General features: G+C 41.3%; 1 protein-coding gene across 1 annotated transcript; it reads right to left on the bottom strand.

Moving 5' to 3' along the window:
- Positions 1-1,477: 1,477 nt before the first annotated feature.
- rorca (RAR-related orphan receptor C a) lies at positions 1,478-14,243 on the bottom strand. Its single transcript, XM_028587157.1, has 10 exons — positions 13,907-14,243; positions 7,146-7,231; positions 6,833-6,974; positions 6,260-6,700; positions 6,017-6,138; positions 5,325-5,457; positions 3,741-3,848; positions 3,468-3,578; positions 2,612-2,724; positions 1,478-2,487 (listed from the first exon to the last, which is right to left on the bottom strand). The coding sequence occupies exons 1-10, from the start codon at positions 13,911-13,913 to the stop codon at positions 2,326-2,328; spliced, it is 1,425 nt and encodes a 474-aa protein (XP_028442958.1). The 5' UTR covers positions 13,914-14,243; the 3' UTR covers positions 1,478-2,325.
- Between the last annotated feature and the right edge of the window lie 40 nt (positions 14,244-14,283).

The raw sequence follows: 14,283 nt of genomic DNA, 5'->3' as shown, positions 1-14,283 counted from the left end.
AATACATAGCAACAAAGGCCCAACATACTGAGAACAATGGGAAAGACCTTATTGCACAATCCCACCATGCCACTGTTTTACGTACCCAGCAAAGAGTAATACCCCTTCATACTTTGTGAGATAATGTATGGCGAACAGCACTGTCCCAGCAGTGCAAAGCAAACTAGGCTGACATATTAAATAGAGCTAGACATCCAAAATATGGCGTGTGATTGTCTTAAAATGCTTCAGATAAAAACAGCATCGATTACAACTATTCTTTTCTAGCAGCTTCTTTAGGACACTGGCAGAATGACACATATACAGAAATCCAATATGCCCCCCTACTTTGTAAAAAAGATTTCATCTGGACACACCCTCGTATCTCCAGAGACTTTACTTCAGATAGATCTGTATCTAAGTAGGGCTTCCTGGAACTGAAGGCCTGAACTGCTCTCATATGACAGAAAAGCAGTCAGAGATGAGTAAGTACATCCAGCAGTTTAGTTTAGCTTTTTGTCTTCTATCCAGTTTTACGAGCATAATAATATATTTTAGGAAGGTTTTGTCATCACTGGCCTTCAAATTTCACCACTAATCGTTACGTTTTCGAAGAAACTCTCTAGTATGTAAGCAGAAATACTAACTCAGGGGGGTAGCTGATGGCTCTGTCAACCCTTTGCTGTGCCATGTAGTGTTTGAAGAGGGTGAGGTAGTAAGGGAGCGCGGGGAAAAGGAACAGAGGAGCTAATTCTCCAATCAGAACACCTTGGCTTCCTGTGTCTGCCTCAACCCGAAGCAGTGAGAGTTGACGCAGACAGTAAATCCCCTCTAATTTATGTCTAGGGAGCGTAAGAAACACCCTCACCCACAAGTCCACTCTCCTCATCCAACCATGTGGGTGGAAATGTGGTTAACTGTCATATTTCAACATCAAACTCTAAGTTCATTTTCTTTCTTTAAACCCAGTCTTTTGAATCTGCTGGTTAAGACGCTGCTGGAGGTTTTGAGCCATGGCACTCTTCTACACAGGGGGCCTGAGGTGTGACAGTTCCGGATGCTCCTCCATGGAGAGAGCACATAACCCCACAGTGCTCGCTGCCCAGCACCTTGTTCACCCAGCTTACTGGATCTACAGTGGGAGGGCGTGTCTAGCATTTCTGGCTGGTTTAATGTACGTTTTACAGATGGCAGTCTGAGTGTGAACCTGTAAAGTCTTGTGCCAAGAGTTCATTTTGGATTCTAACAAGGACTCATAAGTGTCTTTCCAGCAATAACAATCTTTCCGTCCCAGAACCCCAAAGTTTGGGCAGGCAGTTTCTGTTTTTTAGACAACTGAGCTCACGACTGCTCTTATCTTACATGATTCTAAAGGTGTTATATACATATACATATACACACACACACACATATATATATATATATATATATATATATATATATATATACACACACACATATACATATACATATATATATATATATATATATATATATATATATATATAAAAGGAGCATCTGAAAATACTTTCAAAATGCCTTTGTGATTCTCTCAAAGTGGCATTTTCAAAGGGAAAAGGTATTAGGGCTGAGGTCACTGATTGCATAAAAAAAGAAAAGAGCTCACTTATGTCAGTGTCTGTAGGTGTGCTAGTAAAAATACCTACAAAGATAAGTGCCATGTGTTGGGCTCTGTAAGCAAGAGTTTGTAGGTGCACAGTGGCCGACACTCTAAATGTCTGCCCTTGATTCACACAGTTTAAAAACCCTGTCTGTTTGTGAGTTTGATCATGGTCCCTTTAAACAGTTTGTTCGTACATTACAAAACTGCGAAATATGGGTGCTACCGAAAATAATGAATGCAAATACTGCAAACCGCCACGAAGTGGGTGAGGATTTTAAGTATGTACATTCTATATCGAGCCTAGGGCTGTGCTGAAGGGTAAAGGGGAAAAGGGGGATACATTCAACAATAGCTTACAGGAACTGTGAGAATGGTGAAAGTCAAATTCAGCTTCATGAGAGGTAAGGTCTTCTCATAGAAAAATATTTTTGAGAATACAAATGTCGGCTACTCTTTAATAAGTCCCTAAAAAAGGGGTAACATGCACTGCAGCAGCAGTTCCTATAGTGTTACGCTGAAGCTGAACGGACTGGCTTGCAGGGCAGTGTGAGCTCCTCCACGGGGTTGGGAGCTCATCGGTGAGAGGAGTGTGTCCTAAAGTGTAGCGTGCAGGATTGTCATTGAGCTGCTGGTTGGTTTTAGCCTCAGCTGGTTGCCACATTATCTCCCCCTCCCTACACCTCAACGTCTCTGTTTGAATCCCACTATTTAGCTATACGTTGTTAGCCCTCTGTGGAGTCTGGGAAGGAGATTTCACTGCCAAAAACCTCCCGATACAGAGGAGGAAAGGTATATGCTGTCTCAGGGTGGACCAGACGGAAAAACTCCAGTTTGTCGATGTGAAGGTTGCAAATGGACTTCAGGATGGGAAGCTTGGACACCATCTAGAACGGACATACATAAGTTAAAAGAATAAATAAATACCAATTAAACATCTTATTAATACAGTACGGGAGCAAAGGATCATGTCAACTGTTTTCACCAAACTGTAATGCTGTAGATTTGTACCTTGGCTAGTTTCTCTTCTGATGCTCCCTCTTTTTGTAGGCAGCGCTGCAGAGCCACGTAGACTTTCTCCTGCAACTTCTGTATCTTCTGAACATCTGTCAGCCAGGGTCGGTCTGAGAGATATTAGAGTGACGAGATGGTTTCATTAGGGTTGTCATGTTGCCAATTTGAAACTGCATCTGGTGAGGTTAACAATGTACAAACATCTAGGAGAAGAATAGGAGACTGGTCTCTGGATAGGGTGCACAGACTGAGTTGGTGAAAGTTAATTTATGATGTGAACACACAATATTTTGATTCTCCTTTGCTTCTTTTTACATACATGGATGGATAATGCATTCTGAATAATGCAGTCCTAAGAAAATAGGTAACACAGTGAAACTGTATCCTTAAGAAACCATTTGCAAAGACTGGTTTTAGTTGGAGTGAAATTCCATTTGTCACAAAGGTCTTAAATCTGTAATTAATCATAATGCATAATGATCCTGTCATTTTGCAAGCGTGTTTGTGACAATATCGACAGTAGTATAGTAAACAAACAAAGGAAAACTGTTTTGTAATTTTTAAAGAGGTCATCCTCTGTTATTATGTTAACCTGTGAAACATGACATGAAACTGAAAAACTGAAACTCAACAACAATTACCGGTTTATATTATGAATTATAATATTGGTACAGCAACTTTCGGCAGTGCTGGTAAACATTCCTGTCTCCTACAATACAGACCAAGAGCCTTTAATGGACCAAATTTAGGTCATACTGAACAGTGGCCTGTATGGGTGTATTTCACCAATTTAGTATGAGTGTAAAAACTACAGTGAGCATTAATCCATTCAGTGAAAGAAATATAATCTCACCTGGTGAAAGCAGCACGACAGCACTGAAGAGAGCCATCTCTTCCTCGGACATCTGTATACGGCTCAGGCTTTTAGCTAAGTCAAACACTGCATTCACAAGATCGTCACAGCCTAGAGGGAAGGAGAAGGAGAACAACAAAGTCATCAAAACAGAAGCTACTGACTGGGATGATTTTGACACAGATGAAACATAAAACAAGTTGATCTAATATCCCCTGCTCCTCCTTTCATAAAGTTGATGTGTTTCCCATACTGACAGACAGAGAGACTCACCAAGGGCTTTGAAAAGATCAGCAGTGGCAAACTTTCCATCAAAGAGCAATGTATTATTGATGGGGTTATAGGCCCGACACATACGGATCAGAAGAACATTCATGCAGCCTGTGGACACAAAAGAAAACCAGAAATATGATTAGTGACACATACATATTGAAATAGTTATAGCTATATATATATATATATATATATATATATAATAGCTGAACAAGTTGGAATAGAGGAAAAATAGCATGCACACTTAGTTAGTTAAATCTGCCCTGTCATGTTTGTATAAAGTGAAACATTCTTTACTGACGAGGTCATTTTATGTCATTTACTTGAGTTGACACAAATTGTCACCTGTACAACAGAGGATGTAATTTATATCATCAAGGCTTTTGATTTATCACTGTTGATTATGTGTTGCTGTGGATTTGACCCACTTACAGTGATGAGACTTTTAAGAATGTGGTCCTGTATATAACTTCTGATTAGCCTACATTCACAATCCTGTATCTTCAGGTGTTATTCAGGTTTGGCAGATGTACGGGTGTGAACACATCTCAAAGCGTTTTTTAATCCACATTTGTTTGGCGCGTTACGCCTTGTGAGAAAACTTTTGTGTGCGTGCTTCCTCCTCATAAAAGAATGCCTTGGCTGCCACTTAAAGCCATTAATCTATTGTTTTGAAAGATTTATTGTTTGGGTTGTCACTGAAAACCAAACATTCCTTTTAAATTTCTAACACTTGAAATGGCCTCCACAAATTATGGGTTGAGGCACTTCCCAGTATGATAACCTGAGCGTGATTAAAACTAGAAATGTTCCGATACCGATACCGATACCAGTATCGGTATCGGCTCCGATACTGCCTAAAACGCTGGTATAGGTATCGGGAAGTACTGGAGTTTATGCACCGATCCGATACCACGTAATAAAGCCCTAAAGAAAATCTACATTAAAGTAGTTTATTTATGTTCTTTTTCCGTTGACTGACTGTCAAACTGGAGAATAAAAGAAAGTTCTGGGGCATTTATTGTTTGTGTTTGTTCATGTTTCACAAAGAGTTTAACCTGAGCCAGACCAACAACAAAGATAGAAATCATATCACATCCATACAGGGATAGTAGTATACAGTTGTTAAAACATAATGAAATATATGACACTCTGGTATCGGATCGGTACTCGGTATCGGCCGATACGCAAGTTCAGGTATTGGAATCGGTATCGGCAAGCAAAAAAGTGGTATCGGGCCATCTCTAATTAAAACAAGGTCAGCCATTATTCAGAAGCATCTTTTCAATTCACTCTACTTGCATGTGATACTTGAACTCTGTGAAGTCATCTCCCACCTGAGGGTATTATGTTTGTATGACAACAGCTGTCTTTGTCACAGCTAAAGGTTTTCAATGGAATAAACATACACACAGCAGGATGGCTGTCTTGCTGAGGGCACATGTCTTGTAAAAACAGCTCCTGACTGTTACTTCGCTAAACACAAAGTGTCTGTGTGTGTGTGTGTGTGTGTGTGTGTGTGTGTGTGTGTGTGTGTGTGTGTGTGTGTGTGTGTGTGGGTGTGTACTGGTGTCATGCACTGACCTGCTTTGAGGAGGATAATCTGATCATTCTGGCAGAGGTCCATGAAGCCAGCGATGGGCTTGGCAAACTCTACCACATACTGGATTGCATTGGTGATGTGAACGGCACATTGTTGCCACATCGCCTCAGCTGTCTGAAAGAAGAAAGGCAGGGAGGCTTTTAAGAGAATTGCAATACAAGAGAGGCATCATACAAGTTGTACTCCATTATTCTCTGTTGACTCTGTGCTTATCTAGACTTTGGTTGAGTGATTTCCCCTAAAGACTTCCTGACCTACAACATGTTGGATAATAATATCTCTCATTAAACTCGTCCTAAAACCTTGACTAGTGAGACAAAAGGCCCAGTAGGAGATGTGCGATAAAAAATGTTTGGATTTACAAGAATCAACTACGGTGACAAGAAGGGAACGCTTTCGGAAACTTCCTTCTAGACATTTTACAGTTGATTTTTGTGCAAGGTTAAAAATTAAAAAACATTTCTCTGTGAACATTGTACAAGAGAATAATAATATAATAATAAAATGATATGAAATGTGTTATTTTAGATTTAGACTGTACAGAACAGTTCACAATACAGTTTATTTGACCAACTGTCAATCCATATAGGTAGATTGTAACACTTTTTCAATAAACCCCATTCTTGTTTTGTGTATTAATGTCATATGTTTGCAATAAATGTGTCATATATACCTTGGTCTGGTATGAGCTTATCTCCTCCGGGCTATACAAGGTCCACGCAATTCTCTTTAGCTCCTCTGTGCTGTACTGGCTCGTCTCTATATGGGACTTCAGCACACTCTGAGTTATACGCTCTAAACAGAGGGAAAGGTTTCACAATGAAATCCATGTTGTTTATAAGATAGATTTAAGATTAAAACACACATCAGCAGTAGCCATTATACAGTAGGTAGGCATTACGGGATGTATACTGACCTATCTCAAGCAGGGAGCAGCCCTCGGGCAGCGGGTTGAGGATAGCATGTGAGAAGAGTCCAGAGTCGTGCAACAGCTGGTACTCATGCTTGATGCTGTGGTGGGCTTCTACGAAGTCGTAGTTGGTCTGTTCTGGTGAACTCTGAGAGGATGAGCTGCTGCCTGCGCTGCCACCCATCATGTCCAGGTTACAGTACTCGCTACATCCATCCTCTGGGGTCAGCGGCAGATCTAAAAGCAGGCCTTCTGGCAGCATGGTGATGTCGTCCAGGTCGCTGAGCGTGGTGCTGGAGCCTCTTCTGTAAGTGCGGCAGTGGTCGGCCATGTTGCTATTCTCCTCGCGGACACTGAGCCCCGCAGACTCCTGGGACTGCTGGTGCTTCTGGACCTCTGCATACAGGCTGTCGCGCTGCTTTTTGGACATTCGACCAAACTTGACCGCTGCAACAGAAAGATGTAAAAACAAACATTAAACATTCAGGAAGGTATGGCCTAGGTCAAACAAGGATTACATAAAAAGTGGGCGGTGGAAACTCTGAGTTAATTAAATATAGATTGAGTGGCTGAACTCACCATCACGGCTCATGCCCAGCGCAAGACACTTCTGCAGCCTGCAGTGCTGACAACGGTTACGGTTGGTCCTGTCAATTAAACAGTTCCTCTGTCGTGAGCAGGAATACATAGCATTGTTCTGCTGGCTGCGTCGGAAGAAACCCTACAGACAAAAAGACACACACAAAATGTGAATCAGTGGTAAACCATGTGAGCATCTAAACGCTTTTTGGGTATAAACAAAATGCTTTGATTAGACTGATCAGAACGGTGATAACAACACGTTAAAGCTACAGTAACTGACAACTGATGAGCGAGATGGGTGACCGCTCACCTTGCAGCCTTCACAGGTGATGACACCATAGTGAATCCCTGATGATTTGTCCCCACAGATTTTACACGGAATCACCTCTATTTGGGCTGGAGAGAGATGAAAGAGGGGGAAAAAAATCAGTAAAATTGTAAAAAAAAAAAAAAAAAAAACAGATATGGACCCCAAAACATAGAATATTTTAATTTTGTAGTTACCTAGAAACAAATAAATACATGGATTTATTGAAAAATAATATGAATACATACTAATGGCTGTCATTGCATAATGAGAGTCATAACACTGTGTATTTCTTTCATAATGGCACAATAATATAAATTTGAAAGAATTAGCCGCTTGATACAATAACGATCAGCGACTGTTCATTGACGATCAGTTAATCGTTTGAGTCATTTTTCAAGCAAACTTGCCTCCAGTGTAAGAATTTGCTGCTTTTTGGACTGATGGTCAAACAAAACAGTTAAAGATCATCTTGGGCTCTGTGATGGGCATTTTTTAAAGAAACCAATTGGCAGAGTGATTGATATTTTAAAGATTGATGCAGTCCTACAGTGATACATGTGATTTTAACCATTTCAGTTGTTGCACAATTGGTATCTAAATAAATATGTATAGAAAACCCAGCCCACAGGTATGTAACAAGTAAAGATATCGTTGGCCACTGTCCAGTAGCATTAAGATATAGAGAAGTTACTGGAACATTCAACATTTTCTTTTTAGGCGTATCATGCTGACTGCAGTTCTTGTCAATACAACAGGCTCAGTCATATCAAATGAAGTGGGCAGCCTATAATACATCAATATTTACTCTGGACAATCCTGATTGTTTTACTCAAACCAAACTCAAAAACGACAACCACCACCTTGCATGTGACGTTTATTGGTGCAGGTAGACTTCTCGCAAGAAATTCACGTTATTTCTTGACAATCATATGCTGTCTGTGCACTACGAGGTTTGAAAGGTGATGATTACATTCATTTCACATGATTGTGAAGAAACAAGAGAAGTGTCAAGAACACAGTGTATCCCGTGATTGACAAAGTAGACTATGTATACATTATACACTTTGAATTAATTGTGGAAGCCTGAGCCTTCTTACTCGGGAACAGCCTGCTCTTTTCATTATGTTGTTTATCTAAGTAGCCGGGCCTCCTCAAGCCCAGAATAGCCGGTCAATTGCATTAGCTGAGGCCCAGGGTTATAAAGTTTCTCTCTCTCTCTCTCTCTCTCTCTCTCTCTCTCTCTCTCTCTCTCTCTCTCTCTCTCTCTCTCTCTCTCTCTCTCTCTCTCTCTCTCTCTCTCTCTCTCTCTCTCTCTCAGGATGAACAAAATGTTAGCAGGTTTAACAAAGTCATACTGCTGTTCTGAACCCTCCAAGGCCTATAACTGGAACCCACAAAACAACTACAACTGACTGTTACAAAATGGACTGTGTGCAAGATTAAATTTGGCTCGGGCAGCAGGGTGTGCCAAACAATCCCTAAACCACTTCTGTTGGATAACAGAGGGTATTAGGTAACCTGTAAAACGCAGGGACGGCTTTAACCGGCCATCACAGCTGGCTCTCCAGAGAATTGCTGTTTTCTAAAGGCTCTTTGATAAACTACTCACGACCAACCCATCACATGAGTCACTGTGTGGGGAGAGATATGCATCGCACAAAGAGGCAAAGCAAAAGAGGTTAGTCACTGACATTACCCTGAAAATCAAAACTTAGGGGGAATCCTTGAACATTTTCTCTCCAAAAAGATGGACATATTTGAGTGTTTCTGTTGGGTAGAATTACTACTGGCTAACGCAACTGAGGGATATAAATAAATAAATGGCAATGGGGGAAAAATCCCTTTCTATTTCTCCCTTTATACTTCCCCCTCCAGAGCCTCACCTCCACCATTCAGCCTGTTATATAACTGCCGTCTGGCCACATTCCACGAACACACTCGTTCAAAGGTGGTTGTCTTGGCAACAGTGTGACGATACTCACTCACCCTTCCTGCACTACCATTGGATGCTGAGTGAGCGGCTCTGTCTGTGACTCGCCATCTCACCTGCCAGTCAGCTGAGCTCCACCGGCTGCACCGTCAGGCCCAGAGAGCAGGAGCTGCTCCACTGACACAGTTTCTCATTCAGCACAGGGGGAGGCACTTGTGCTGGCAGCCTCACAAGGAACACAATCTGGTTTCTTGGGGGTTTTACGGTGGAACCAAATCTGTTAAGTTATGGAAGAGTCTTCCTTTTGGTTTGGAAGGACAACAATGTAAGGTTTGATTACCAAAAAGATGGATGATCAGTTGAAACTGGCAGGGCCAACTGCCCCCTTTGCAAATATTTCCTGAAACATCTAGTACAGTAAGCGGCAGCAGGGGCAACAGACGTAGCTAATAGTAGCTCTCAACAAGTTGCAGCATGTCAAGTATTTGAGTGAAATTTCAGCTGTGTTTGAGCTAGAACATGAATCTATTTTTACTCTGGTGCAGTTGGCTGCCCAGTGATTCCTTCTGCCATTCTGGTCTATTGGCAAATACATGTTGCACAAATCACAGCTCAGCACAGAAGTGTACACTGTTTAGTGTAGATAACAGTGTGCAGAGCAGTTATTACAGTGGTGTGTGACAGCTAAAACAAACAGTCTTCTCTCTCTCTCTGACTGTTAATTTGTTGGTATGTTGTGTTGCAGCATGGGCCTGAACAACAGTTTCTTTATTCTCTTCAGAGTTTATTTAGAGCATTTCCTTGAATCTTGGTTCTAAGACAGCATGTTCTTTACACAAAAATCCATTCTATGTGTTAAATGCTATTAGCATATATTAGAGGCTAAACGTTTAGACTTTTTGAAATTTTGAAACTTGGCTAGGTGAATACTAGCTTTGAAGTTTAAATGGAGCTTAGACAATATTCAGTATATAAATAAATCACAAAACTGTAATTTAATACACCTCTTAGGATCTTTGGTGTGCAGTATCTATGCAACGTCATCATAATTTGCATTGCATTTTCTAGAACAACATTGCAGAAAGCATCTTTTCACATAGGAGGTATGTTAACACAAGAGCCTCATAGTCGGTTCACACTGCAGCGTTGAATAATTGCGTTGCTTTAATCATGTGAGTTTGGTGTGGCCGGGTTGGCTCAGTGGGTAGAGCAGGCGCACATATACTGAGGAGTATATGCCGAGACGCAGAGGTCCGGGGCTCGTATCCGACCTATGACGATTTCCTGCATGTCTTCCCCCTCTCTCTCCCCTTTCTCACCTAGCTATCCTGTCATAATTAAAGGCGGAAAAGCCCAAAAAATAATATCATGTGAGTTTGAATGTGGGCGGTGTGAACGTGCCATTAAAATGAATTTATATGTGGTGATTTAAAATACATTTTTGTGTCAGTTGGTCAGCACTTTTCTACATCAGTGCTGTAGTCTAGATGGACAACGTTTCATTTCCGGGATTGTTCAGGTGCGGGCGGAAATTCCGCCGGATGTCCCTAATTTTCAGCCGGATGTCCGTCACCTTCCACTTTCTTTGCGTTGGCATTCTAAACTCCGGTCGGTTTATGAGGATTGTTGTTAACTGCTCCTCTCTGCAGGCTAAATCGAGACAGCTAGCTAGACTCTGTCGAATCTGAGTTTTTTGTTGTAAAACTAAAACAACTTCTGAATGAGCACGTTCCACCAAAAGAGGTTCCTTCCCGGGGCTATTTTGCAGATGCACCATTGCTCTGTCCGGCACTTAGCGCCGCCCAAGATGATTGTGATTGTTGAAATGTCAATAATTGCTGCATTATTTTCGATTTATGCTATGGATTAATAACAACTAAACATGTTGACTTAAATCTATACTATTCTACATACTTACCACCTTTCCCCACTCATCTTATAATAAAAATTCACATGCTGAACAACAATGCTATGCCTGCCAAGAAACCAGGCTTCGCCCTTTGTGCCTCTGTAATCCCTCACTATTGATCAGGGAGGATAAAGGGCATTCAGTTGATGGTGCTGTTTATGCAGCTCCAAGCCCAAACCCTAGTGGGCCTCTGCAACACAAGCAAAACCAGACTGAGGAATTCAGTTCACAGCATGTAATTTTGCATGTTGCTCCAAACCACAAGAGCAAATTTAGGATGATGCTGTAGCAATCACAGTCGCCTTGAATAAAAATCCCTTTACGTCTGTTTAGATGTCCCTTATACTTACTTGGAACATAGATATGGCCCTATCAAAAAGACTTGAGATACTGCAAACAAAAATATAATCTGTAAGTAATTATTGTGCAGCAAAATGAATTGTTTCCCTAGTAGTCATAATAAGCTGAAAGGCACAGACTTAACATTACCTTACACTTTGCATGCATACTAACATGCAGGCTGGTTGAAGAGTTAAAGCTTCAGATAAGGGGAAAGGAATCTTAGCACGCAGTTGTCAGAGAGAAAGGGCACCTTGACACATACTGTAGCTTGCTGTGAACTTGCCCAAGGCTGCAACAGATAATGGCTTTGAGGCTGAGCTCAGCACAGCAGTGAACTTTGGAGAGCAGAGAGCGCAATTTCCTTTTTACTGCCACCCTACCTTTGATCCTAGGCTAACTGAGCTCCAACACAGCTCTGCACAGCATTAGTCCACTAAGGCATAACATCTATAAGTGCTTTATTGAAGTTTGTCTATTTGATCGTGTTGCATCATACCTACCTAACCTGTTTGTGCAACAGTTACAGGAATAACTCTGAGAGATAAACAGCCTTTTTTTGCGATCTACCAGATATCACATAAATGTGACTCAGGGAAAATGCATCCATACACTGCTTGTGATATCCACACTCTTATATAACTTGTGTTTTCTCTGTAAAGTAAATTTAATTGAAGACTGGAGACGACATTGTGGGTAATGTGGTATTTTTACAAAATCAGATTGACAAGTCGTGCTTGAGTGCAGTGACACACACTCTGGTTGATGTAACCTTAGCTCACAGGGGAAACTGAGCATAACTGAACCCTGCTGTGCTTCATGGTTACATGTGGGCTTGCTGTGCTCACATCCTGCTTTTCGCTGCAGTGCATGGCTTTGACATCACAACTCCACCAAACAACAGTAACTATGTTAAATCTTACTATAAGTAAATAGATATTTGTTTTTAGATGTCATATATAAAATCTGTCTCACACAACATCAGATGTTAGTTTTTGTAAGAAAAACTAATAAAAGGCAGCATGCATCTTGCAAGGTGCATTACACTCAGGCTCTCCCAGTGCAGCTCAAATCTACAATATTTAAAAGAGGAACATTCTGTCCTGATAACTGATTGAAATGATTAACATTGTCTCATTAGTAATGATGGCAGACCATCCACGTGGCCGACAGGGGCAAACACACTGCAACTTAATGAAACACACGCAAATAGACAAAACACATTTGACAACACATGCGCAGCATTTAGCAAACGCTGCAAATACACAACACAACGAAATACATGAATGCTCTGCAAATACAGAAATTATGCAAAAAGAAAAGCACACAATCCTCGAAAACAAATGCAACAAAAAAATCGGCTGCATCCAGATTACACAACGGAAGTTCTCCAGGCCTCTAGGGAGAGCGCTAAGTGGCACAGAAAAACTAGATTTTCGACCCATTTTGTGCTTTTTTTTAATGTTTCTGTTTTGGGAGTTTGTGTGCTTTTCTTTTTGCATCGTTTCTGTATTTGCAGCGCGTTTGCTAAATGCTGCGCATGTGTTGTCAAATTTACTAAGATGTTTTCTTAATTTGCTTGTGTTTTTTCTATTTGCGTGTGTTTCATTAAGTTGCAGTGCGTTTGCCCCTGTTGGCCACCATATCCACCCCCAGGCATACAACAAACTTGCTCTAATCCTCAATGACAGAACTAGGTCAATGGAGCACCGCCTCCTCTCTCTCTCTCTCTCTCTCTCTCTCTCTCTCTCTCTCTCTCTCTCTCTCTCTCTCTCTCTCTCTCTCTCTCTCTCTCCCACACTGGCCGCCATACTGCTGACGCTGAAAACAAAAACACGCTGGCTGATGAACTAACTATAACAGTGAAACACAGTTCAACACACCATCAGTGCTTTGAGGCACATTAAAACATCAAAAAAAAAATTTTTATATAAAGTTTTTATACCAAATTGTAAACTAGCCTAATGGTCGGTTCATACAAAGGCCATACGAAAGTGTAATGAAATACAGCAAACAGGGCGAAAACTCTAAGAAAAGGGGGACTATTTATTAACCGTAAACAACCCCTGCCAACGGATTGTTTGCTTGGTTTGACAGCCTCTGAATCACTCCGCTCACTCCCTCCCTCCCTCCTCTCTTTCTTACATAAGTGGAGTCACCGGCGAAATAAATAATACACAACTACGCATTCGTCAAAGGCAAAACTGAATACATGCACAAAACCCCCTTACAGTTTATACAAATAAACTAAACACACTAATGTTAAGACCTATGCGTATAGCCTATAGCCTACATGTATCTGTGCTAAAACAAACCATTTATAAACATTCTAAATGTGCTTATTAAGCTTTAACAGCTTTCAAAGTCCTTAAGGTGACAATTGTGCATACAAACTAGAAGCTGTGTTTTATTTCCCTGATGTAATGTGATATTTATTCCAGTGCGAGCATGCAGCCTACGCACTTTGGACTCTGTCTCAAAGCAGTGCCTTTACCACGCTAAATAGGCTACAACTCAGAAGTTATTTACAAACACCACACTTGAAAATACATTTTAACAAATTGAAACTTTTCACAAACTCACCTCTCATGTCGGCGGTGAAGTCTAGCCAAGTCTTCAAGTCATACAACTCCAGGTGAAGCCAAGAAACACTGAGAGCGACTCGCACTTATTTGCTCCAAAGCGGAGCAGCTGAGAATTGTCACAACAGAAAATCCTCATATGGATTTTCTAGCTTTTCTTCGCATGCGTCAACCTTAAAATAAACAGAAGCAACGGTGTGTTTAGTTTGCTACTTTCTGTCAGCTGCGCCAGTCTTAGGTTGACAGTTTTGCTAAAACACCTATGCGGTAATAAAGCAGCTACAGCTCGGTGTCTTCTCACAGCTCTGTCCCGCTCTGACTCTGCGGCTCGCTCACCGTTTCGGCGCGTGGACTACACATGAGCGCGGTCGGCCCGCC

The sequence above is a fragment of the Perca flavescens genome, chromosome 9 (assembly GCF_004354835.1).
Source record: "Perca flavescens isolate YP-PL-M2 chromosome 9, PFLA_1.0, whole genome shotgun sequence".
In the NCBI taxonomy this organism is placed as follows: Eukaryota; Metazoa; Chordata; class Actinopteri; order Perciformes; family Percidae; genus Perca; species Perca flavescens.
This window is presented reverse-complemented; position numbering and strand designations above follow the sequence as displayed.

Bases quoted from the DNA above. Each gene is read 5' to 3' on its own strand.
- rorca (XM_028587157.1), bottom strand. The intron at 3,849-5,324 runs GTCAGTGCATGA...TTGTGTCCACAG, and splicing joins GATTATCCTCCTCAAAGCAG to GCTGCATGAATGTTCTTCTG. The intron at 3,579-3,740 runs GTGAGTCTCTCT...CCTTCCCTCTAG, and splicing joins TGATCTTTTCAAAGCCCTTG to GCTGTGACGATCTTGTGAAT.